Source organism: Rhinolophus sinicus, chromosome 14 (genome assembly GCF_057876585.1).
Source record: "Rhinolophus sinicus isolate RSI-liver-muscle chromosome 14, RSI-T2T, whole genome shotgun sequence".
Taxonomy (NCBI): domain Eukaryota; kingdom Metazoa; phylum Chordata; class Mammalia; order Chiroptera; family Rhinolophidae; genus Rhinolophus; species Rhinolophus sinicus.
In genome coordinates this window covers 47,878,108-47,905,830 of record NC_142514.1, presented here as the reverse complement: position 1 = coordinate 47,905,830, position 27,723 = coordinate 47,878,108, and the positions used below count along the sequence as shown (strand labels likewise).

Below are 27,723 nucleotides of genomic sequence, written 5' to 3'. Positions count from 1 at the left end.
GGAGACCACTCCATGGATGGTGTAGATGCCTGATCACTGCACTGTACACCTGAAGCTGAAGCTGAATAATATTGTATGTCAACTATAATTTTACACATAAAAATGTAATTCTACATATATATATATATATATATATATATATATATATATATATATATATATAGTCATGGGATATGGAGTATAGCATAAGGAATAGAGTAAATGGAATTGTAATAAATACGTATGATGTCAGAGGGGCAATAGATTGGGGGAGGGGGCTTACCACTTTGTGAGGGGTGAAATGTCTAACTATTGCATTGTTTTGTATACCTGAAACTAATAAACAAAATTAATAAAATTAAATTAAATTAAGCATAAAATGTTGAAGAGAATCAACTGCATCATATTACTGTTTTTGTATTAAATTTTCATATTTGATACTTTATGTACTTATAGTGTTAAGAGAGTTTCACCTGTTAGAGTTATCTGGTTAATTTAAAACACGTAATTGAGCAATTGATTTAATCTTCTATTTTAAGTTGGAATTTTCTCGTTTATTTGTAGAAATGGAATGTTAAAAGAAAAATAATTTTAACATCTTTACAGGTTAGAGATCTCTAACCTTAAAATTGTTAATCTATTGAAAGATTTGCAGTTAAAGGAAACTCTCTACTCACTTAATGTAATCACCAAGCGCTCCACAGGAAAACAAATATTGACTGTTCCTGGTAATGAGTTTAACCATAGATCTATTAATTATCTCCACATTATAAAAGACTTCAAGAAGGAAGATAAAATTACAGCCAGTTCCCAATGTTATCTTATTTACACTGTATTGGACTTATGAACAAGAAATGCCACTGGGGGCTAGAAGGACAAAAGGATGAATGATATTCAGCAGCAACTAGACCCACATACAGCATATTAACCCCTCTAAACAAGTGAGATTATTTTTACACAAAGCAAATTTCAATTCTGAGTTGCTCTTTATCAAGTTATTTACTATTGGCTTTCGTAAGAAAAAAACACGTAGTAAACACAGCCCCGGGAAACATTTACAATTTCTGTAGCTTGGTAAAGGGCTTTTAACCTGTGCTGCACGTATGGAGGTTTAGTTTTATGAATGAAAAGCGGTGCTATAATAAATCATAAATTCCTAACTGGGTAGGTCCTGGGGGGTAGTCACACCCCAGGCATATAACTTCTTTAGTAAAAGGCTTATCTTTGCCTTAAGCAAGCCCTGTCCATTGTTTCTATGCATCTAGGTTAACACAATTTTGAAATGCCTCTTTTTTTTTAATTAAAGTTTATTGGGGTGACAATTGTTAGTAAAGTTACATAGATTTCAAGTGTAAAATTCTGTAATACATCATCTATATATCACATTGTGTGTTCACCACCCAGAGTTAGTTCTCTTTCCATCACCATATATTGGATCCCCTTTACCCTCTTTTTAGACTCCTTCTAAGACTGTAATCACCCTCAAGAGAGAATATAATCTTAACTATGCTATAATCTGATCCCCACCTTGCCTTCTCCCCCATTCGTGTAATCTTCCTTATATTCCCACCTTAATTTCAAATGCATAAAAGAAACTGCAAAACTGTTATTCTCCCAAGCATTTGAGATCTTGCTTCCTGGCAATTGTTGTCAGTTTTGGCTTAAATAAAATGTTATAAAAAGTCTTTCCAGCTTTGGATATTTGGATGTTCATCATCAACAGAAAAACACATGAGAAGTGAGGTTTCTTTTATACATACACATAGAAAATTATAAGTGTACATATTGTATGTATACAACTTAGTAAATTTTCACAGATTTAAAATTGCAGTGCAGCCATCACTAGATCAGGAAACTGAACATTCCAGAGCCTGGACAAGATGACAGAGTATGTAAACACTGCTTGCCTCACTCTATGGCCACATTCAAATTATAGAACTAAATTACACAACTAAATTACAGAACAATCAACCTGGAGAACCAACTGAAGACTAGCTGAACAGAACCCTATAACTAAAGATATAAAGAAGAAGCCATGCCAATACTGGTAGGAGGGGTGGAGATACAGAATGGGCAGCCCCACACAAACGTGATGGTTGAAAATTGGAAGGAATATTTCAGTTGCAGAGGTCCCCCCTGAGGAAGGTGGGACCCCAGCCCCAGACTGTGCTCCCCAGCCTGGAGCACCAGTGCCAAGAAGAGGAGCTCCCACAACATATGGCTGTGAAGAACAGTGGGGATTCTGTGGAGAAAAAGAGTGGGTGAGACAGAAGGCTGCTGGAAACCCAGGTGTCCCTTATAGGACCCACACACAGACTCACTCACTCACAAGCACTCACCCTGGGCTCTGGTGGAGGGACAGCAACTTTGGAGGAGCCAGAGACACACAGGGAGAGACAAAGTTGTGTGGCGTCAGGACAAGGTCTGGAGGGACAGCCGCCGTGTCCCTCTGTTGAGCCCTCCTCCCATGCAGCCTATGGGTGGGCACCAAGTTTCCTGTGTTGAGCCCTCCTGCACACAGCCAAAGCTAAATTTGCATTGGCCTCGTGAAAACCACTCACTCCACCCTGGAGTCTCCCTGGGACCTCATGCCACCTAATTCACACACTGCCAGGGGCACTTTCAGTGGTGGGCAGACAACCCTGCCCCACTCACTACAGGAGGCTCTTTCAGCAGCAGGCAGCTGGTGTCAGCTTGTACACTGTGGGAGGCACTTTCATTGGCAGGCAGCCAGCCCCACCTATGATGTAGTCTTTCTTGGACAACTCTCAGGGGTCTGTAAGTCTCATGTGGGTGGCGGCTGGCTCAGTGTGCTCTGAGCCTTTTGCCGAGTGGCCCCTCAGCACTGGAACCCACCCCGAATCTGCATTAACCTTGTGAACAACACTTGTCCCACCCTGGTGACTCCCTGAGACCCTGCTTCCCCCAACTTGCATGCAGCAAAGGTTCTTTAAGCAGTTGAGCTGTACGGGAAGCCAGCAGGCAGAGGCAAGCCTGAGGGTGCCCTGGGCCTTTTACTGAGCTGCCCCAGGCCCAGTACTGGTAGCAGCCAGCCTGAGTTCCCAGTGTGGCCTCTCCCATGAGCCTCTAAGTCCAGCACAGGCAGCAACCAGCTGTGGATCACTTTTTGTTGCAACTACCAGGTAGCCCCAGGTCAATCACAGGCAGTGGCTGATGTTAGTCTGAACAGGAGTACCTCCCAAGAGGCCCCAGAACCAATATACCCAGAGGCAGGCTTCAAACCACAACAGAGCACCACTAATTAGCCCCACAAGTGGCACACTGAAAAGGTGGTCTCAGCAAACACCAGAGCCCACTGAGACAAATCCCACTCCATGGTGTCAGTTCCCACACAGAAGCTCGTACACTGTGGGTATGGCCAAACAGCCTGAGGGTCAATTCTACCCACTGGCATGCCAACAGCAAGAAAGCCTCAACTACAAGAGGGCACACACAACCCACACAAAGGACATGCCTGCCAGTACAGGTGATCAGGAAGTGCCAGTGGGCCCCACAGGGCTTCTACTATGTAAGGCCACCCAGCCAAGACTGGGAGAAGTAGTAGAACTACCTAATACATAGAAACAAAACAGACACAGAGAGGCAGCCAAAATGAGAAAACAAAGACACATGTCCCAAAGAATAGGGAAAAAATCCAGAAAAAAGGAACTAAATGAAATGGAATCAAGTGACTTACCAGATACAGAGTTCAAAACACTAATTATAGGATGATCAAGGAACTTAGTGATAACTTCAAAAAAGAGACAGTAGTCCTAAAAAAGGACACAGAAACCATAAAAAAAGAACCATTCAGAAATGAGAAATACAATAATTGAAATGAAAAATACACTAGAAGGAATCAACAGCAGATTATATGAAGCAGAGGATGGAATCAGTGATTTGGAAGACAAGGTAGGAGAAAACACCCAATCAGAATAGCAAAAAGAAAAAAACAATTTTTAAAAATGAGGATAGTTTAAGGGACCTCTGGGACTACATCAAATATAAAAACATTTACATCATAGGAGTACCAGAAGGAGAAGAGAGAGAGCAAGTGTTTGAGAACCTATCTGAAGAAATAATGACTGAAAATTTCCCTAACATAGCAAAGGAAATAGACATACAAATCGAGGGAGTGCAGAGAGTCGCAAACAAGATGAATTCAAAGAGGCCCACACCAAGTCACATCATAATTAAAATGCCAAAGGTTAAACACAAACAGAGAATCCTAAAAGGAGCAAGAGAAAAAGCAGTTATTTACCTAAAAGGGAGCTTCCATAAGTCTGTCAGCTGATTTCTCAATAGAAACTTTGCCGGCCAGAAGGGATTGGCAGCAAATTCAAAGTGATGAAAAGCAAGGACCTAAAACCAAGATTACGCTACCCAGCAAAGTTATCATTTAGAATCAAAGGCTAGATAAACAGCTTCCCAGACAAGAAAAAGCTACAGGAGTTCCTCACCACCAAACTAGTATTACAAGGAATATTAGAGGGACTTCTTTAAGACAAAAAAAGATAAAAAACTGAATAATAAAATGGCTATATATACAATCTCAACAATTATTTTAACTCTAAATGGATTAAATGCTCCAATCAAAAGATAGGGTGGTTGAATGGATAAGACAGCAAGATTATCACATGTGCTGCCTACCAGAGGCTCACTTCAGATCAAAAGACACACACAGACTGAAAGTAAAGGAATGGGAAACAGATATTTCATGAAAATAAAAAAATAAAAAAGCTGGGGTAGCAATACTTATACCAAAGTAGACTTTAAAACAAAGGCTATAACAAGTGACAAAGAAGGACCCAGTAATCCCACTTCTGGGTAATTATCCAAAGAAACTCAAAATGCTACTTCAAGAGGACGTGTGCATCCATATATTCATTGCAACATTGTTTATAATGGCCAAGATGTGGAGGAAGCATGGGTGTCTGTTGATGGTTGAATGGATAAAGAGGAGGTGGTACATATATACAGTGGAATATTGCTCTGCCCTGGAAGGGAATGTGTTCTTGCCATCTGCAGTGGCATGGATGGACCTGAAGGGTACTTTGCTGACTGGGGTATGTCAGACAGTGAAAGACAAACGCAATGTGATTTTACTTATATGTGGAATCTAAAGAACAAAATAAACAAACAAAATGAAACAAACTCATAGACACAGAGAACATTTTGATGGTGCTAGATGGGAGGGAGGGTTGTTAGGAATGAGTGAAAAAGGTGAAGGGATTAAGCACAAATTGGTTGTTACAAAGTAGTCATGGGGATGTAGGGTATATCATAAGGAATACAGTAAATAATATTGTAATAACTATGTATGGTGTCAGATGGATACTAGATTTATTGGGGTGCAAGATGGGAGAAAGGTTGGGGGACAGGGTGAAAAAGGTGAAGGGATTATAAAGTACAAATTGGACTGAGATTCAAGATGGCAGAATAGATAAATACTGTGCTGGCTTCCTTCCTTCCTTCTTTCCTTCCTTCCTTCCTTCCTTCCTTCCTTCCTTCCTTCCTTCCTTCCATGAACATATTAAAATTATAACTAAATTATAGAACAATCAACCTGGATAATCACCTGAAGTCTGGCTGAAACAGGTTTTATAACTAAGGATATAAAGAAAAAGCCTCATCGAGACTGGTAGGAGAGGTGAAGACACGGAACTGGCTAATTCCAAACCTCTGTGTGGAGGCTGAGAACTGGGAAGGATATCAGCTGCGGAGGTTTCCACATCAGGCTCTCAAGCCCAGAATACTCATGCCAGGAAGAGAGCACCCACAACATCCGCCTGTGAAAAACAGTAGGGATTCCGACTATCCAGGTGGGACAAAAGGTGGCAGGAAACCAGACGTCCTCTTAAACAGCCCACACACAGATTCTCTCACTTCCAGGCACTCACCTTGTGCTCCAGTGGAAGGACACTTCTGAGGTGTCTGTGACATACACGGAGCCAACTGAGTTGTGTGGCTTTGAGAGAAGGTCTGGAGGACAATCAGCATTTTCCCTGTGTGGGATCCTTTTCCCATGAAGCCAGCAGGCGGGCTCCATCTTTCTTGTGTTAAGCCCACCCCCACATGACCAAATCTGAATCTGATTGGTCTGGTGAGCTCTCCAGCTCCTATCTGCTAACTCACTGGGACTCCGCCCTAACCAACTCCTCAAATGCCGGAGGCACTTTCCTGCAAGCAGCCAGGCCCACCTGCATTGCACTCTGTCTTGGAAAACTATCCCAGTCTGATAGACCAAAGGTGGGTGGCAACTGGCCTCAGTATGCTGTGGGACTTTTGCTGAGAAGCTTCAGGCTTAGCACTGGCACCAAATCAGAATTTACATTAACCTAGTGACCACAACTCTTCTCACTCTAGTGACTCCCTCAGACCTTGTCTCCCCTAACTTGCATACCACATGAGGCTTTATCAGTGGTGAACCTTAAAGGAGCTGGCAGGTGGCAGCAGGCCTTGGAGTGTCCTAGCATTTTGCAGAGTTACCCCAGGACTGGTACTGGTGGCAGACGTCCTCAGTTTGCAAAGTGGCCTCTCTGACATGCCTCCAGGTTTAGCACAGGCTAGTAAACAACTGCAGATCACTTTGTAGCTCCTACCAGGTAGTTCCCAAACAGTCACCTGGGTGTGCCCTAGAGGCCAAGGCCCCAGAATCAACATACTTGGAGTTTGGCCTCAGAACACAGCAGAGCACCCGCCCAATTAGCCCCACAAGCGGCACACACAAAGGGCAGTCTCAACAGGCACCAGAGCCAATGGGGGTGCATCCCATTCAATGGGGTAAGCCCTCCACACAGCAGCCTGAAATCTATGGACGTGGCCACACCCCAAGCCAATCAGCCTGAGGGTCAATCCCCCCTACTGATGTGCTAATAGCAACCAAAGCTCAACTATAACAGGAGGGCACGCACAACACACAGAAGGAGAATAAAAGGTTCAAATTTCTAGGTATAAAACAAGTCATGGAATGCAATGTACAACATAGGGAATATAGTCAATAATATTGTGATAGCATAGTACGGCGTCAGATGGTTGCTGAACTTATGGCAATCACTTATTTAGGTAAATAAATTGTTGAATAACTGTTATATACACCTGAAACTAACATAATATTGTGTATTAGCTATTTTTTAATAAAAATCTTTTTAAAAATAATTTAAAATGGGGATAAAAGGAACAGGAATTCAGTGCTGTTTACAGGTGTGTTCAGTTTTGGGTAATTCAACAAATTACATATTTATATGTGATTTCCTTTGTATATACGTCAATAAAAAGTTAAAAATAAAAAATAAAGTTATTAGAGAAATTTTTCTTAAAAAAAACACCTTTTCCTCCTGAAAAGAATTGTGCTGACAGCCATTAAAATAGCAACTTTCCGGGGCAACCGATTAGTTCAGTTGGTTAGAGTGCGGTGCTCTTAATAACACGGTTGCCGGTTCGATCCCCACATGGGCCACTCTGAGCTGCGCCCTCCACAACTAGATTGAAACAACTACTTGACTCGGAGCTGATGGATCCTGGAAAAACACATTTAAATAAATAAAAGTTTAAAAAAATATAGCAATCCCCCCCACACACTAATTAAATGAATTACATAAATACGGTCCAAGGGCTAATACTTAAAAATCACTTTCTCTTTATTGATAATTTAAATTTAACCAAGTGTGAGCCCTGACAGCAAATATGTCTAAATCACATTAAAGACATCTCCTAGAATGACCATGAGGGGGCGGTAACACCAAAGCATCTGTATGTTTCAGGGCGATTCTCTTTCCCTCACCCACCTCACTATCTCACCCCTTCTGCTAAGGCAAGTGTTAGCATCCTCTGTCTTCCTGCCTCAGGGACAGACATCCCAACTGGTCACTCCTGGGGATGTGGCACACCAAACGTAACACTATTAGGACATAGTTTGGGTTATTTTGGATTTACACAGCACTCTTTGCCAACTTCATTGAAAACATGTTTTCATGAGAACTCATCTCATTCCACCTACTGCCAGCTAAATTTATCTCCACAGAGTTTAACAACATGGAATGATTAATTGGAGACCAAGCCATTTCCTGAGTACTTTGGACATAACTGATTCTCTGACTGTGATTCACCCTTATTGCTTCAGCTGTCTGTCCCTGAACAAAATGCATTTATTTGTTTTCTGTGGTTTGTTGATCTCTCCTTTCCTTCTTTCAAATACAAACACGGTTAATTTGGAAAAGCAAAATTGTTTTTTTCCTCTTTTTCTCTCTAAAATAGTCTTAATTAAAACACAGTTAAAGAAATCCTAATAAGAACTAAGTCGTATCACTACTCCTGCTCAAATCCCTCTAAGGACTTTGTACCACTAAGCCAAACTCAAAGTCTTTAGAGTAACCTATACATCAGGACCACAGGATCCATCCAGCCCCTATACACACTCTCTCCCTCCACTCTCTCCCTGAGTTCCTTGCTAGTTACCAGGCATGCTCTACCAAAGGGTCTTTCCACCTGCTCATTCCTCTTCTTGGATCATCTCTCCCTATGCATAGGTCTCCCTTCACTTCCTTCAAATTCCATCTTCTAAGTAAGCCTTTCCTGGCCACTGTATCTTAAATGGAAATCACTACCACCTGCACACACGCGCGCGCGCACACACACACACACACACACACACACACACACACACACACACTATCTCCATCCTTTCTTCTTTTTTCTTGCCTTAGCAGCATTTCCACTGACATACCATACATTTTACTTATTTATGTAGTTTATTCTTTACTTCCTTAGAAAAAAGTAAGCTGTGTGGGGGCAGAGGGAGTTGTCTGTTTCATTTGCTACTGTGTCACCAGCTACTAGAATAATATTCAGTAGATAGCAGGTACTCAACAAAAATTTATTGAAAAAAAGGAATAAACAACAACCAAAAAAACCCAAGAATTGCATCTTCAAACTAGGTCCTATCACCATGTTTGTACTTCATTATTCAGATCTCTGCTCAACAACCATCTCTATCTGACATATTCAAGTAGCCCTTGCTGCAAGTCATTCTCTGTACCTTTATCCTGATTTATTTCTTCATAGGATTAGTCACTGTCAAAGTTTATTACTCAACTATTTGTTTATTTTAAAAAATTAATTATTAGTCTTGCCCATTTGAAGCTGGCTCCATGAGATGAGGGCAGAGAACTTGTTCTGTTCATTGTTATGTCTCCTCAGCTTAGAATGTTTTTTTTTAAATCAAAAATCATTTTACCACATATATATGCATCGATTTCTGATGCCATTCCACTGATCTATATGAGGGTCCTTTCTCCAGTATCACACTGAACTAATGTACAATCTTATAATAAGTCTTGAAATCAGGTAGTATATGAATTTCTCCCAAAACTCTTTCTGGAATTTTAATTGGGATTGTATTGATTCTATAGACCAATTTGGGGAGAACTGACTTCTCAACAATATTTCATTAAATCCAGTCAGAGATGTATATCTGAAGATCCTATAAGCAGTGAGGACCCATGCCTTAATCTCTGGCAGCACTCTGGGAAGGTGGCAAGACCTGAATGGGAAAGGAACTTGACAGTTTTAAGCCTCATCAGATGCCCTTGCACTAATTGATAGTGGCTCCAGAAGTGCAGAAACCTGGTCCTAAAGAGATCATATAATCAGAGGCCGTGGGTATCTCAGCAGCGACTCGTGATGAGTAAGGATCATCGATGGGAGAGGCAAACAACTTACTCATTGGCTTAAGATCTGAGTTCTCTGTGCTGCCCTAGGTTTCAACTCCAAGAAAATTGGAGTTGAATTTCCCATCTGTCCAATGATGTGCGAAGCACAAAGTAGAAGGTGATATAAGAAAAATAAGTAAATTAGATGCATTAGTCTGGGTTCTCCAGAGAAACAGAACCAGTAGGATGTAGATGAGACAGAGATAAGAGTTAGAAATAGAAATAGAGATATGTAAAGAGATTTATTGTAAGGAATTGGCTCATGTGAATATGGAGGCTGAGAAGTTTCAAAACTTGCAGTCAGACAACTGGAGACATAATAAGAGAGCCCAAAGCCTAAGAACCAGGAGACCTGATGGTATAAGTTCCAGTCCAAGTCCAATGAGACCTATCCACATGGGGAGGACAAACTGCACAGTCTACCCTCATAGACACACCCAGAATCATGCTTAACCAAACGTCTTGGCACCCCATGGCTGGTCAAGTTGACAATAAACTTAACCGTCACATGAGATCATTGTTGCCCTGAGTTTTTGGACTATGATTCATACTTGTGAAACTAAAATCACTTTTTTGACTCTGGTCAGGAAGACATACATCCAAAGGCCAACCTTAACAGGAAAGTAGGAGCAAAAAAAGAAATTGTAGAAGAAGATTTTCACATTTTATCAAGAATGAACCCAAGCATTTCATTTTTGAAACAGTGCTGAAAGTAAGAGAATATACATTTTAAAATATTAACAAGATAGCACAACAAAGCATACATGTATAAATATACTAGGTCACCTGTGAGTTAATATAATTCAGTTATCAGCTCAGTCTTTATGTCCATATTGGTAACAGTTGTATCACACCCAAGCAAGCTGCAAAGGAAGAACTTGAGAATTTCTCATTGTGTTGAAAGAGGCAAATTTGAAAATTAATTAAAGATAACTTTAATAAGACACCATATAGTCCTAAATTGCCAAGGACTAAAATGCAGAGGCTAAAATATAGGTCACAATCTAATCTTTTTAAACAAAATAAGCCTATTTTTAGCTAAAACTATTTAATCTTACTACACTAACCCTTCTCTAAGAAACTCCATACCAATTAAATTGCCATTTCATATTCGGAATTCCTACTATGTGTTAGATGTATTTTACCTGATTGAAATATTTCTCACTCCAAGAAAAGAAGTCCAAACCAAAATCAATTTCACCTGATAAAACATGTGAAATGAAACACTTCTAATTGCTAATACTGCCCCCAAATAACATGAGATTTTAACAGTTCTCTAAAAACTTTTGAGCACCTGAAAAACCACTTGGGTTATCTCAAAACAATGGGGTTCATAATCCTACCAATTTTGTTTAGAATAAAAAAGACCTTAAGAATTGACTGGTGTCAGCATTTTCCAACCTACATGAGGATAATTTCAGATAATGAAAAAATGTATTTAGAAAAATAAAGAAAAGAAAAACAAATTTTCCTGACATTGCCTAAATTAGTCCTCAGAGTTAACAGTCGCTACAACTCAGGTACCTGGGGCTACTGTCTCAGCCATCTACGAGGTCCACTTTACTTACTTTCCAACTCAACCCCCTCTCTTCTTTACCAATGACCATAACCTGGCCAGAGTCCCAACTAGCCCATAACTTCACTTCCTGGGTTAAGAGCTGTTTCATTTAAACTTTGTTATTTCTCAAGCTATAAAATGCTACTTTTTGTAATGAAAAAAAGAAGAAATCAGTGCAGACTTATTCTACCAAATTAAAAATCGTATTATGAAGGAATACATTTTTAAAACGTGGTACCGGTTCAAGAATACCTACATTTAAAAAGAGAGAGAGAGAAAGTCCAGAAATAAACTAGGTGGATATAAAATTTTACTGTATGTTAAAGGTGATATTTGAAATTAAACAAACTGTTTAACCAGTTTACTAACTTGCTGAGATGCCTGGCTAAAGATATCAAGAGAAATACCCAAAATATATTCTAGGTGAATTAAAATGTATTTTTAATGAACCTATAAATGCTCTAGGAGAATATGTTTTTATTCTCTCGGAATAGAGAAGACCTTTCTAAAAATACATACAATTTCAGATTTCTGGGGGGAAATTAACATGTTAGGTTACAGAAAACTCAGAAAATTCTGTAGGTAGAAAAATTACATAAACGAGTTTAAAAATCACAGGACTACTTTTCATGAGTCTATTATCTGATAAAAATATATACGTTTGCAAAATATAAGAAACAATGCTTAGAATCTTAATATGTAAAGAACTCTTTCAAATCAATAACAAAGATAAATGCCCTAAAAAAAAGTAGGCAATTCACAAGAGATAGAGGAAGAAAAGTATGAAAAAATTCAATATTATCAGTTTTTAAACATATGCTCAATTTAAAATAACAATGAGATGTTTTTTTCTGAATTAGAATTCTTTTAAAATATTAAAAACATATTTTGGTAGGGAAAGAGCATTCTCAAGAACGGTTGAGCAGGAAGATGATTTGGCATCATGAAAAATGTGTATACACTTCAACCCACTTCTGCTCTTCTAGAAAAGCATTGTAAAGAACTAATTAAGGATGTTCACAAAGACTGATGCATCCACATCTTTTGGATGTGAACTCAAAATGGCTTCTTCACATGGCCGCCCTAGGCATCTCAAGTCGTGAGGCCTAACATACTACTTATCCCTTTTTCTACTATAATTTGCCCCCATGCCACCTATCATGTCATGTATTTTATTTTTTTTACTTTATTGTTCAATTCCAGTTGACATACAATATTTTCTTTCATCTCATTTTTTTCTTCTCCTCCTGAAATATAAGCTCTATATAGCAAGTGGTTTTGTCTGTTTTGATCACTGCTATAGACAGGGACAATCTTAGATTTTGTGGGGCTTAACACTTACACAATTTGGGGGTCTTCCTTCAAAAGGCGCTTTTAAATAAATTTTAAATTATCAAATTAAAATTCTGGGATAATAGGATATTACAAAACCTAGAAAAATGACATTGCAGGTAAATTAAAACACCCTTATAACTTGAATTATTTTGGTATTGGCTGGATTCCTCAAGATATTGTCCCACAAATTCTGGAATAACTGATATACTTTTCTTGTAATTCAGACAAAGAGAGTTCATTCTTCCATTCATTGTGTTTTGCAGATTTATTGATATATCAATCAGCATACCATAAAATTCACATTTAAAGCATAGAATTCAATGGTTTCTGGTACAGTCACAGAGTTCTGCAAACATCACCACAATCTAGAACACTTCCATTACCCATGATAAGTTTGCACCACACGTTATCAGTTCATTAGACATTTCGGTTGTTTCTACTTTTCGTGTTTTTTTGAGATGAAATTCACATACTACACAATTTACACTTTCAAAGAGTACAGTTCGATCAATGCCTTTTAGTATATCTAAGAGTTGTGCAACCACCACTAATTCCAAATATTTTCATCATCCCAAAAAGAAACCCTGTACCCATTAGCTGTCATTCCTCACTTCCCTTTCCCTCAGCCCCTGGAAAACACATATATTCACTCTTTCTATAGATTTGTTTATTCTGGACATTTCAGATAAATGGTATTATACAATATATGGGCTTTTGTAACAGGCTTTTTTTCACTTAATATAATGTTTTCAAGGTTCATCCATGTTGTAACATGTATCAGTAAGTACTTCATCTCTTTCATTCATTATTGATGGACATTTGGATTGTTTCCACTTCTTGGCTATTATGAATAATGTTGCTATGAACATTCGTTTACAAGTTTTTGTGTGATGTATGTTTTCATCTCTCTTAGGACTATGCCCAGGAAGGGAATTTGTGGGCCATATGGTAACTCAATGTTTAACCTTTCGAGGAATTGCAATTTTACATTCCCACCAGCAATTTATGAGGGCTCATTTTTTTCCATATCCTTGTCAACACATTGTCTTTTCTAGCCATCCCTGAGAGAATAAGGAATGTTATTCATGAAACATTTCAGCTACACTCAGTCTTCATCAAGAAGATATCTCAAAGGTAAAGATTTCTTCAGGAGACTATAAAAAAAAAAAATCTGTGGGTTCCTAGGGAAAAGAAACAACTATGAAAAGTAGGACCAGCTGAAACTCACCCTGAGGAAGAGCTATGGCAGTGTTACCCTGTTCTAAGATAGTCTCATCCTTTCCTATAAATTGCTGGAATGCTTTTTCCACTTTACTTTGGAACATTGCCATTTTCTGTGAAAGTCATTGGGTGCCGAGGCACGCCCTTGTAAAAATAAGGCGGCAGCGCTGTGTGATGATTGCACAATGCACGGACGGGTGAGTTTCAGATGTACTGGGGAAGATGATCCCAAGTCATTCATTCTTTCTGGAAAGGAGTTGGGTCAGATTGCTTTCTTCTTATCACATGATATCAGCTATGCTAAGAAAACTGATTGGTAAGAGTAGAAAGCTGGATGAGTTTGGAATATGAAGAACCTCATTTAGAAGGTGGGGTAAGCTAAGAGGATGGCTCCCCAGTCAGGAGAGGAGGCCAGCAAACCTCACAGGAGTATATCTGGACCCCAAGGGGTTAGGGGATGGAAAGGGCTGCTAAAACTGACCTAAGAAAGACTTTGATCTCTGGAAAAGATGTCGAAATTTATACTTTCCTGCCTCCACGGTTGACACTAACCTGTTTCCAAGACTCAAATCTCAGGCAGGTACCTCGAGTACTGTAGGTCAGCTACATTAGGGTTTAGTCTGCCACTGAAGGCTTAGCCTGGGGACTCAGTCACTAATACATAATATTGTTTCTGTGAGAAAAGTGTTTCAAAGTCTACCTATAAGCCAGTTGTTTGGAATGTGATAGAGAATAATACCTTCATAAGACTACTTACATATAAGCAATTCTTTATGTGTAATCTCAGCTTGAGACCGTAATCAATATGCTTTGAATCTCCCAAATATATTTTATGGTATATAGAAAATGATAAAAATTTAAAAGGAAAAAAATGTCCAACATTTTTGTCACCAAGATGCAACTTTTGTATTGTACTTTCATATGTAGCAGTATTTCCTATTGACGTTTATTACTTAAGTGAAACGTAGGCACTTCAGAACAAAGGTCTTCTGTATTCAGACACATAGCAAATCCCCAAATCCACCACTTCAACAAATCATTCCATTAATAGGAAATAGCTACAAATAATCTATATGCAAGTACTTTACATTATTCTGAAAATACAGTCAAGAGGCAAAGATTTAAGGCTACACATTAAGGCTACCTTGGTTATTTGAAATGTGTATAAGCAACAAAGACATTTTTTTTTTTTTTTTTTTTGCAAAAAATAGTATAAATTAAACACTATTCCCATTCTAGGAAACAAGAGCTATTACAAACCAACTAGATATTCAAAATGGGATCTTAAAACTTATTGCTATTATTCTATTGCAGGACAGATTATTGCTCAAACTGCCCATTTTAGAACACCAAGAAATTCTCATTTTTTCATTGTCTTTTAAGTAAGACTACATCAGAATGAGGACTTTTAAAATTAAACTCTGGTTTTGTGTTAAAAGTACAATTTATTTCAATACAATAAGTGCAAGTGTAATTAAAAATGCTGGTTAAAATCATAAAGTGTCAATATAATTTGTCTAATATAAATATTGGAACAACTTTAATAATTCTATATGTACATATAACATTGAAAACAAAAAATCATGCACAACGTCAAAATATAACTTGGCTTATTGTCCTTTCAGGTATCACTTTTATCTTCTCCTGTTCCCAGCATCATTCCAGAATATGAAGGAGTGTGCTAATTACTCAGATTACAAACTTCAAGGGTTCAGTGTTTTGAATGTATGTCACTTATCACATAGTAACAATACTTTAAGATCATTGCTTATATTCTGATCAAGTGGTTCTATTTCCCGTATCTCCCTTTATCAACAGGTCTTGGACATAAAGTTGAACTAGAAAAACTGTGATTACAAGGTCCATCATGACATGTATCCTAATGATTCATTTAGAAGTAGCTAAAGTGTTTTATATAAAGTGCTACAGGACATGAAAGACAAGCATATCAACATATAAGTAAAATTAAGCAGCTCCCCCTCTGCTTGCTTACTTGGTTCCATGTCTACAGAAAGGAGATGCCAGTGTCATGAAAGAGTAAGAGCAAATCAGAACATCAGAACTGCTGGGAGTGTGTGTGTGTGTGTGTGTGTGTGTGTGTGTGTGTGTGTGTGTGTGTGTGTTGGGGGGCGGGGGGTGGAAAGAGAAGGGAGCGGGACAGAAGTGTCAGATTATAAAGGGAAATGAAGCAGAATTACCTAGCTATTCTTCTCCATCCTGCTAAAGCAGCTCCTGGGGTCTCAGGAACTGGTTCCAGCCTGGCCTCCCCACTCCTCGCACCCCAGTGGAGCTCCAGGGTTATTCTGTTCCCCTAGCACTGTGAAGACAGCCATTGCCTTTCAGACAGTGAGAAGGCAGAGCTGTTATCTACTGCCAACACTTCAGAAATATGAGCAACAGCCTGTATCTTACAGGTGGGACATTTCACAAATAACAAAGAGTGTGAACTAGGCCTCAACATGAGGGGAGATGAAACAATTTTTACAAATAGGCAGCTAACACCCAGAGAGGTTAAGTGATTCAGCCAAGGGAAAGAAAAGGAAACGATGTGATGCTTATTCCTCTATGACAGCACTTCTTATGCGATTTCATCATAATGTACTGGGTCTGGGCTGGGGTCTCAGGTCCTGCATTTGTAATAGGCTCCTAGGAGATGTTGATGCTATCTGTGGACCACACTTTGAGAAGCAAGGGTCCACCACACAAAGAAGGAACCACCTCTGCCTCTCTGGGCCACAAGTGTGTCTTGGAAGTCCTGGGCAGAACTGAGACCTGGTCCTACCCAAGCACATCCCCACGCAGAAGATGTAGATGCATTGCATATGTGAGCAGCTGTCTACAAGACTGTGTTAATATATTTTCTGAGAGCACCATGACTATAGAAACAGCCAAATAACATAATTCAAATTGAATAAATGGAGTGGTCTATTTGCTGGGAATATAATTAATCTCTTTCTCATGTAATCCTCCTTAATGTGAACATGATATAAAGCTATAAAAAAAAAACTAAAAAAAAACCCAGCATATTGAAATTCATAGTCAAAGGCCACATGTGCACACACATACATATAGTATAATTTTAAAGAAATTAAATGCATTTTATCAGAATAAACTGCTACCACTGCTCCCAGCTAAAATCATCTCCTCTTCCAAATACAAGGAAAAAACCTTGAATTGTAAGGAAAATGACTGCATTGCCTGCCAGCACAAGGCCGCAGGCTCCCCATTTGATCTGAAACACAAGAAAAGAAAATTAAATCTTTACTTTCTTCATATTGTGCTCTTTACAAATCTGTTATTTTCTGCATTAGAAACATCCAATGAAATATTACACAAAGCTGCTAAAAGGCTTAATGTAACAGGCAGGAGACAGTGAACTATTCAGTAATTAGTCTAATTATTTCATGATACTTGTTAATTAAGTCTAGTATCATCCTTAACATTTTCCCCATTAGACATATTTCTCTAGTTGTTTTCACTACACAATGATTGCCTTAAGTAAAATACATGCAGCAGATTATAATGAGTCCAATTACAACATTGGGTACTGAAAGTTCAGTACACATTGCCTTCTTTCATGAAAATAGGAATTGGAGAGTTATGGATTGGTTTGTTTCTCTATCAGACAAAAAAAAAAAAAAAGACTGAAAAATAACCTGCATGCAAATGAAAACAGCTTTTTGGGTGTGGGAGATGATTTTACAGAGGCACCGTTGGGGATGACAGCACCCTCTAGTGGGCATTTTTTGTTTTAATTTAACCAACAGAACACATCAAAGTCACTTCATAAAATGTGATGCAGTATCCAAGGCTGAAAATAGAACTCTTTAGAGCAAAACTTAAGAAGTACTTAGTCTGAGACATAAGAAGAATAAGCTCATGACAATCTTGCATTCAAAAACCATCAATGTTTCTCCATTATCCAGATAAGAGTTCGAACTGGCACAACATTAAAGACCCTTCAAATAAGGTGTCATCAGCCTCCCTACCCTCAATCTCAACCACTTCTTTTTGCTCCATCATATAGGACTGCTGTTCTTTATTCCACATTTTGCTTTTTCACACTTGGGTGCCATTCCATTTAATAGCCTTCTCTAGTTTAATCAAAATCCTATTTATCAAAAACCACACCAAATGCCAGTTGGAATTTCTCTTGTTGTTTCAAAGGCATTCTGATCACGTTTTAATTGTTACACATAGTACATTTATTCTATACTTACCCATCAGGCTACTTTCTGTGCTCTTTGGGAGCAGAGACAGTATCTGCCTCTTATTCCTGGTGTCTTACTAATAACATATGTTCTAAAGATATCTACTGAATGGATAAATAAGACTTGTGCATATCTGGTATTCAATGCCCCAAATAAGAGTTTCACAAAATTGAAACAGTATGTTAATTGGGAGGAATAAAAATAAATAGTAGGAAGACAGTGAACATCAAAGAAAAGATTTATACCCAGAATTTGTGTTTTGGAGACAAAAGGAAAATTTTTATATTGGATATGAAGATGTCATCTTACTCATTGTATCTTCTAGTAGTTAACAGTTGCCCCTCAACATATGCCTGTTGTGAAATGCATATTTGATCTTCCTCTCCTTTTTGGCACAGAGCTCCTAAAACACTTGAAATTCCATAAGTGACCAGAAGGATAAAGGTTACCTTTGTTATGTTAATGAGGCAACTTTTGGAAAGTACCTAAGGATGAGGGATGGTTTCCAGAGAAGCCAAGCGCTGTGATTAAAGGTTTGGAACTTTCAGTCCCACCCTCCTGACCTTTGGGGAACTAAGAGGAGCTGGTGACTGAATCAGTCATCAACAGCCAAGGATTTGATCAATCATGCCTATGTAATGAAGCCTCCAAAAAAACCCAAAAGGATGGGATTTGGAGAACACTGGGTTGGTGATTTTGTGATTTGGGGAGGGTGGTGCGTTCGGAGAGGACATGGAAGCTTAGTACCCTTTCCCCATAACTTAGCCTATAGGCATCTCTTCCATCTGGCTGTTCCTGAGTCATATCCTTTGACACTAAACTGGTGGTCTAGTGAATAAACCAGTTTCCTGAGTTCTGCGAGCAAATCAATCAAACCCAAGGAGAAGGTCATGGGAAGCTCTGATCTATAGCTAGTCGGTCAGAAGCACAGGTAACAACCTGGACTTTCGAGTGGTACCTGAGACGGAGAGCAGTCTTGTGGGACTGAGACCTTAACTTGAGGCTGTCTCTGGGTAGACAGTTCTCGGTGGTGGTGTAGGGGAAACTCCCCCCCCCCCCCAACACATGCACATTGGAATTGGGTGATCAGGAGCCATTTAGATTTGCTATTGTAGTCTCTGTGGATTGCCCTAGGATAAGAGGCAAGGATTTGAGAACAATTCAAAAAAATAGCTTAAAGCAGAAAAAACAAGAAATCACTTGGTCTGGCTAAACGTTGCCAGAGAAACAAAGAAAGCATTCTGAAAACATGGCCAAGATATTGATAGGTAGACCTAAAATGTGCACTAGAGAAACTGAAAACAACCTCTGATTTGAGTACTAAGTCTAAGAAATGAAAATGAAACTGTGGTTCCAGACACAGGCCTTGGAAGTAAACTCAGCGACTACTGGGCAAAACAATAGAGAACAAAACTTACCACAGCCACACGAGCAAGAATAACAGGAAATCCAAAGGCAGAAACAACAATTCCAGTGGTGAAAAAATATGCCAGTTCCCGACAGGCACTGCTCGTCGCATCAGAGTCATACGTCACTCTTTTGGCAATGAAATGGGGAATGGGAGAGATGGCGTGAAATATCAAGACGAACAAGGGCCAGTAGACACTGTTGGTTGGATCCAGAAGAAATGCAAAAAGAAAAGTTACAGTTAAGACAGTCTACTGTTTTAAAGTTAATATTATTTTACATGTCTAGGTCAAAAACTACTTATTCAACTGTCAATACTAGCACATAAGCTGATGCTAGCAGATAAGAAGTACTGATATTTAAAAATGACCAGTCCCTTAAGAGGTAGATAGCTGACACTGTGGTCAGAAACAACTACACGATGTATAAACTAGAACCTTTATTTTCTGTTATTACTGAGCTGTAATTTAAGGACAGAAGCTTCACTTAGACATCTTTGCTTTCCCTATAGAACTTAGTTCAGTGCGCTGCACATGCTAATTCAATAAAGCTGTTTTGAGTGTCTGCATGTTGGAAACATTTCAGTGGATTAGAATAAAACCCAGGTTCCTTGCCCTAGTCTACGAAGTCTTACATGATCTGGTTAACATTTCTTTCATGTTGTGCCATCTTCCCTGCATTCACTTAATCTATAGTCACATCAGCTTTCTTTCAGGTTTCTTAAACACACTTAGCCCATCCTGCTTAGAATACTCCATCCCCTGATCTCCTCATTGGCTGGCTCCTCTCATCACACAGTATAAGCTGAGAGGTCTCCTCCTAAGAGCAGTTTATCCTGACCATTCATTTTAAATGCCTCGAGTCACCCTTGAGCACATCACCCTCTGAACTTTCTGTTTAGCACCTATTCCCATCTGACATTTCCTTGTTTGTGAGAACAGGGATCTGATCTGTCTTAATCAATCACCATGTATCTCCAGGGCCTATAATGAGGTGCTTCATTAATATTACTGAATGAACAAAATAATAAATGGATTTTAAGTTTGGAAGACATGAAAATACATACGCGTATTAGTGAAAACTTTACATACATTCTAATCTTTATTACAAGGGCTCACAATAACTCTGTAATGCAAAAAAAAGCTATTTTCTTCTCAAATTTCAATGTTTTGCATTTATTAAAAATTACCATCTGCTTTCCAACTACATTTTTTCTATTTCCAACTACATTTTCTCTATAAAAGCTTTAAAAATATTTTTCTCCATCAGTTAGACATTTATTATGTTTCATTCCCTGACAGGGGGGTAAAGGCATAGTCTCCACCCATTTTTATATACACACACAATAATGCATATCACCCCAATGCCTTGATAACACAGATCCACCAGATAGCCAGAACCTCTGAGCAGGAGTTGGGGTGAAGCCCCACCATAATGAAAGCTTCCCATTTCAGCATACATCTAAGAGGGCAGGAAGGTTAACCAAAAAGCAAGAAAGGAAAGTGCCCTTCATGAAGAGACTCAGGACAGAAACACTGAGTTTGGACTCCTAATTTTAAATTAGAGGAATTACGGTGTATTTCAAGAATCACCAAACAATATTGTTGGATGGGGCTTTTAGAGATTCTGTAGGTCAAAGCCCTTATTGTACCAGTGAGGAAACAGATACAGATTGGAGAAGAGGTGTGGAATAGACTCAGCTGTTACCTGACATACCCACAACCATAAACTTACAGCAGAATGAATAGAAAGTGTATTTAACTGTTTTTTTGATGCCTGAAAAAGAGGATTTAGATAAATGGATCAACCTATAATGTCATTTAGGTGGCAAACCAATTCTCTGAAATATTGAAAACAGCTGTCCTTATTTTAAATGTGGGAAGGTCATTTGGAACTTGACTTGTCAATGCTAGATATTATGGATGAGAAAGGGGTTCTACGGAAAGTAACCTCACAGGGTGATATGATCATAAATTCCTACGTGGGCAGGTCATGGTGGGTAGTCAGACCCTAGGCATATAATTTCTTTAGTGAAAAGTTTATTGTTACCTTAAGCAAGTCCTGTCCATTTTTCTGTGCTCTAGGTTAACATACCCTTGAAATAAGCATAACCACCCTCAAGAAAGCACATAATCTTGTTAACTGTCCTGTAATCCAGTTCCCGCTTTGCTTTCTCCTGCCTTCATGTAATCTTCCTTACATTCCCTCCTTAATTTCAAACACATAAAAGAAACTGCAAAATTGTCATTCTCCAAAGTATTTGAGATCTTGTTTCCCAGCAACTGTTAGCAGTTTGGGTTCAAATAAACTCTTATAAATATTCTCTAAGATCTGGACATTTCTTACATTGACAATATAAATTGTAAATGCCTCCAAAACAAAAATTGGATTCAACTGTTCTTTTATAAACTAGTGAGTTTTTCTCATGATCAAAAGGTCTGTTTGTGTCTGTCTATGTGTGTCTATATATGTACGTTATAAATATGAGATAATTTACCACCTCCAGATGGCATTAAAATTAACTTAAAGAAATTTGTTGAATGTTCCCTCTGCCTGAAATGCCCTCCCCAACTCACCAGACTGATAAACTCTTATTTATCCACCAAGTCTCAGCTTAAAGAAAACTTCTATACAGCCCTCCCCGGATCTCCCAGGGAAATTCTGATGGACTTTCTCAACACTCTCACTGTACTTTGCACATATCTCCACTATAGCTGTTACCTTACTAATTGGATTGTTTACCTGTCTCTCATTCACAACTAGAACTGTGAGCTCCTTGAGGACAGCACTGTGTGTCTTCCTTCTTGTATCTTCAGCTGATCCAGAGTAGGTGTTCAAGAAATGCTTATTAAATGAAGACATCAATTTTTAAAAGAGCTTTTCTCTGTACAAGTACAGCTGACCCATGAAGGGATTAGGTTCATAATTTGGGCTTCTCTAACTCATTGGTTAGAGCTTAGTGTTAAATCCACCAAACTCTCTAACACCCATGACACACAAACACACACACACAAAATAGTGACAAAGATACAAAAAGAACAGTGTTTGTCCAGTAACTTACCCATAATCCTCTAAAGCACATCCCAGCATAAGAAAAGTCAGTCCAATAGCCCCACTGAAGGATAATAACACAAGAGCTGTGAAAAATAAAACCAAGAGTTAGAGGTTCCATATCAGTGGTTGCCAGGGGCTGGGGAAGGAGGAGAGGAATGGGGAACAACCACTAAGGGTACAGAGTTTCTCTTAGAGGTAAAGAAATATTCTGGAATTTGATAGTAGCGATGGTTGCACAAGTTTATGAATATACTAAAAACCACAGACTTTAACACTTTAAAAGGTTAATTCCATGGTATGTGAATTTTATCTCAATAAAAATTTTGATTAAAAGAATAAAAGATCCCAAATTTAAGCAAATGTAATTTACTTATTTCATTAGTTGATAATACATTTGATTAGCAGATCACTGCTTCTGTCCACCAATTTTAAATTTTTTAGGTGGAGAAAGGTCTCAGCATTTCCAGTACTCAACCCATATCTAATGTATGAATTCTCTCTATATTTGTCATAAGCAGCCAGCCAGCCAGTCTACCACAAATCCAGTGAAGGGAAACTCACCACTGCCTGAAGCAGAAACTGTCATTTCATTCTGACAGTTTCTGAAGATTGAAAAACCTCTTTCCTTAAATTATATGCAAAACTGCCTCCCTGTAATGTATACCCTTTGATCATTTTTGACTCCCCAAACTTCAAGTATTTGGAGACTATCTTCACAGAAAATGATTCTCAATTACTGAATAAAATATTTATTTCCAGCATCTGTAGGGCATTAGTCTCTGAGGAGATAGGAACATATCTGTCCTTATGCTGCTAAGTGAGAAACAGAATATCAGAGTTGTTTAAAAATTTTCAGCTCTGAGTCACCAACATGGGTTCAAACCTTCTATGCCAAGGACTGGTTGTGTGACCCTGGGTAGACGTTGAACCTCTTTAAATCTGATTTCTCATGTGTAAAATGGGGATAATGGTGCCACCTTAAGAGGAAGCTTATGGAAATTAAATGAGATAATCTATGTAAAGTGCTTGACAAAAAAAGGGGCTTAATAAGTAAATGTTAATCGATGCTCATTTTCACAATGTTCTTTGATAGAGATATAAATCAGAAGCATAGGACACTATATTACCCAAATTTCCTTCTGAAAAAATCTGTAACATTCAAAATTACTCACTGATTAAACTAATTAGCATTTTCATTGCTTCTTTTTACATTAAGAGGAGATTTGGGGGTGGGTACTGTTTTATAGGAAGATGTCAAGGTGCTTTTTAAAGACATCTGGAAGTTTGAAGATATTAGGGGACAAGGAAGGACTGACAATTTTAATTTATATATTTTTTTCATTTGGTGCATGTCACTTTTTAAAGAAAAATACACAAAGTTAAGCTTTTACCTATTATTTCAAGACAGAGGATCTCTTCCAGGTTGGCTTTGTCCCCTCCCTGTGCCTGACCATTTGCATTACTCCCTCCTCCAGGACACCTTTCAAAGCAGAGAACCGCAGACCTTTCTGGTCTGTAACAGCAGTCTCTCTAGGTTCACAACTGTATCTTCCAGTTGATTCTTTTCAGTCCTTTTTTGCCTTTTTCAGGAATCGCATCCTCTACCATCTCTTAAAGTTGGAGCTGACCAGGAATTCAATTTCATCTCTTTTCACTCTACACGCTTGCTGAGACATTGCGTTCAACCCACAGCTCCCCAGGACCACAAGGGCCCGGCCACATAGGTGTTGCACTTCCAGCTCCAATCTGGATTTCTCCACCTGAGTAGCCAACGAGGACCTCAAATTCAACATGTGTAAAACATCCCCAACTTTTTCTCCCAAACACACACTTCTTCCCTTTGAAGGTTCTATCTTGAAATACCAACACCATCACGGCACTCTGCCTTCCAGAAAATTAGCAAGTCAAGGTGACTCAATCTCTCAGACCTCACTGCTATGGACTGAAAGCTTGTGCCCCACAAAATTCATGTTAAATCTTAATGCCCAATGGGATGGTATTACGCTTTGGGGAAGTAATTAGGTCATGAGGGCAGAGCCTTCATGAATGGAATTAGTGCCATTATAAAAAAGACCCCAGAGAGCTCCCTCACCCCTTCCACCATGTGATGATACAGGAAGATGGCCATCTACAAACCAGGAAGTAAGCCCTCAACAGACATCGAATCTGCTGGTACCTTGAACTTCCCAATAAATTGTTACACCTCTGAGGACTAAAACACCCACCCTCTTCTCTTCAACCCTTGGCTACTGCCCTAGTGCAGGCCCTTATCATCTCATACCTACCCCTATTCACCGCTTCCAATCCACCCTCCACACAGTAGACAGTGACCTCTCAAATATATAAAGCTGGTGTCATTGCTTCGCAGTTGCTTTCACAGCCTACAAGTTGTTCTGGCACTTGAGGTGCATCGTGGTCTGAGCCTCAGTGCCTTTCCAGCTTCAAACTTCGCCATTCTCCCACTAAGTTTCAGTCTTACTAACATGGCTGAAGCTCCTGGAGAGGACAGTGTGCTCTTTCATGCCCCCTGCCCTATGTTACATGCTCTTCTCTCCATTTGGAATAAACTCTGCCCTTCCCTCATCCTAGTAGGTGAAGCCTTATTGATCCTTTCAGCTTCAATGCAAGGATTGCCTCTTGTGGAGAAATGGTCCTCTTACTTTCTGGAGAGGGGTTAAGTGATCCCATCTGCATTAAGTTAATAGGGCTGCTATTAACAACATACCATCAACTGGGTGGCTTAGAACAACAGAAATGTATTTTCCCACAGTTCTGGAGGTTTGATGTCTGAAATCCAGGTGTCAGAAAGGCCATGCTCGCTCTGGAGACTCGAAGGAAAAAATTCCTTCCTGTCCTCTTCCTAACTCCAGGTGGTTGCTGGCAATCTTTGGTGCTCTTTGCCTTGCAGCTGCATCACTGTCCTTTATGCCTCTGTCTTTATATGTTCTCCCTGTATGTCTCCATGTCCTTTTCTCATAAGGACACTAGTCATTGGGTTAGGGCCCATGCTAATTCAACATCGTCCTAACTTGATTACATCTGCCAAGACCCTATTTTCAGATAAGGTCACATTGACAGGTACTGGGGAATTAGAACATATCTATTTGGGGCACACAATGCAACCCACGCCATCTTTGTGCTCTCACTATATCTGAGCACAACTTAGACACTTACATAGTAATTATTTCCAACTCTGTCACCCAGCGGTAACTTCGCATTTATGTTTATCCCTAGTCTCAGGCAGATAGTAGTCTCTCAACACAAGTTGAATTATCTGCAAAATGCTTCTTTCCCTTAGTGCTTTTCTACTTCATAGCCTAACTTGCTTTTTACTACATCACAATTTCTAACACATGTACACATAAACATCATTATTTCATAGTTTCTGGGCATGGCTGAACACAGTCCAATACTGAGATCCTACTTGTCAGCTGTTTCCTGCATTGGCTTCAAATGGCGATATTATACACTGGGCACTGTCCAAGTAAATTATGTTTATCAACCTGATGTTGAATATAAAAGTCAGCCAGAAATCATGATAAAATGGGTCTGTGGCTAAAGGCTCACACACTCAAGTAAATTTCATAATTACATACATGTGTGTAAATATACTGTATACATGTTTATAGCAGGTTGACGAACAGGAGAAGGAAGAGCTTTGGGTTCAAATTTCGAAGAGGACAGGCATTCCAAAGAGGAGAGACACAAGTTACGCTACTCTTTTCAAAAGATAGAAATCCAATGGTTTCCTCCCAAAATAACAGGAAGCCTTCCAATAACCTCTCCCACCAGTCATTCTCCATTCCTCTGACGGAATACAGATAAGGGAAGTGGTGTTCTTGATACCCCCTTTTTATCAACTGCACCATTCCAAATCTACATACTGCAAAACACCACTGTCTGTCCATACATGAAAGTTGCGATAAAATTCCACCTAATCTACCCTCCACAGTTATGACAAATACAGCATTTCTGGGCGCTTTCTTTTGACACCCGCCTGCAGTCAACTCTGCCCAATTGGAAAAATCATCACGAACAAGAGGATTAAGTGCCTCAAAGCCTAGAACACTGGAGACAATGGCTTCTCTGGAAGCAATGGGAAACTGCGGAGTGGCAGGACAAGAAAGGAGAGGCCTCAGGGTGGACATGTCAGGAAGTGGGAACCTTGTTAAAAACTCGGCAAGAAGTGGGGCGGGGGGAGAACGCCGCGAGGAATTGAGGAGGAGCCGAGATGATGCTCCGGGGGCTGGCCCAGGTCTCCCAAGCAGCCATCGTTCCTGGAGAGGGGTCCGCCTGGAGGGTCCCGGAGTGCTAGGCGAGTGTGAAGGCCAGTGGCCTTGCAAAAAGAACAAAAAGGCTCCCCAAACACCCCTCCACCCGCATCCCAAGGGGCGAAGGGAACGCGAGAGCGCATTCCCACTGGAGGGGCGGGACGCGTGGCGAGTCTGGGGGAAGGCCGCTCGTCGCCCACGCGCTGAAAGCGCAGCTCCAAGCTTAGCCCGGGGAGAAGGTGGCGACCCCCACCGCAGGACTAGCGAGCCGGGGACCACCGATATACCTTTAATGCCCGCCATGTCTCCCGAGCTGGGGCCGCGGCTGCTTCCGGCTTCCTGCCACAGCCCTGGCCCCCACCCAGGACTGTACCGTGGGTCCCGAGCCCGCCCCAGCCACTCAGAGCCCCGCCCCTGCCACGCCCCATCTTCCCCACACCGCCCACACGGTGCCCCGCCCCTGCGGGTGCCGATCAGCCCCCTGCACTCGGAGCCCCGGCCCTGTCGGCCCCAAGCCCCGCCCCGCCACTCGGAGCCCCGCCCCCGACACGCACGGCCGCGTCCCAGCCCGCCCATAGCTCCGCCCCCACTCGCAGAGCTCTATCATCCTGCCTACTGGTCCTCTTTCTTGGGCTTGCCCTGCAATCCCGTTTGCGCCGCAATCCCGTCTCCTAGGTTCTGAGCCCTCCTCAGACAGCCGTTTTGTATTTACTTCCCTCCAGGGAATGGAGTTTTGTCTTGTTAGGAACAGCCTAGAAGAGAACTTAAAAACCATCTGGTTCATTCGACCTTTAAGGAAAGAGGCTCAGAAAGAGTAGGACTTGCCTGATGCACATAGCTCTTTTGAGGTTGGATTACTTACCCCTCGTTCTAGCCGAGAACTACTCCACGGAACGGTGCTGCCCCTCTCCTATTGCATTTTTCTTAATTTTCAACAAGACTGAAAGATTGAGATACGTGGGAACCCGGGTTCTAAC

The 27,723-nt window shown here is 40.0% G+C and overlaps 1 protein-coding gene and 1 long non-coding RNA gene across 2 annotated transcripts in view; both read right to left on the bottom strand.

Moving 5' to 3' along the window:
• The window catches only part of LOC141572110 (uncharacterized), a 55,755-nt gene extending 49,143 nt beyond the window's left edge, over positions 1-6,612 (bottom strand). The window contains exon 1 of the long non-coding RNA XR_012497260.2: positions 5,880-6,612. This is a non-coding gene — a long non-coding RNA (uncharacterized LOC141572110). The remainder of the gene's footprint in view (positions 1-5,879) is intronic.
• A 6,216-nt stretch (positions 6,613-12,828) lies between these two features.
• LEPROT (leptin receptor overlapping transcript) lies at positions 12,829-27,269 on the bottom strand. The gene is made up of 4 exons (XM_019731755.3): positions 27,034-27,269; positions 22,483-22,558; positions 19,433-19,619; positions 12,829-17,035 (listed from the first exon to the last, which is right to left on the bottom strand). Exons 1-4 carry the CDS (start codon positions 27,047-27,049, stop codon positions 16,919-16,921), a joined length of 396 nt encoding a protein of 131 aa, XP_019587314.1. The 5' UTR covers positions 27,050-27,269; the 3' UTR covers positions 12,829-16,918.
• Between the last annotated feature and the right edge of the window lie 454 nt (positions 27,270-27,723).

Bases quoted from the DNA above. Each gene is read 5' to 3' on its own strand.
- LEPROT (XM_019731755.3), bottom strand. The intron at 19,620-22,482 runs GTAAGTTACTGG...TCCAACCAACAG, and splicing joins TGTGCTTTAGAGGATTATGG to TGTCTACTGGCCCTTGTTCG. The intron at 17,036-19,432 runs GTAAGTTTTGTT...CTTGTGTTTCAG, and splicing joins TTCTTGCTCGTGTGGCTGTG to ATCAAATGGGGAGCCTGCGG.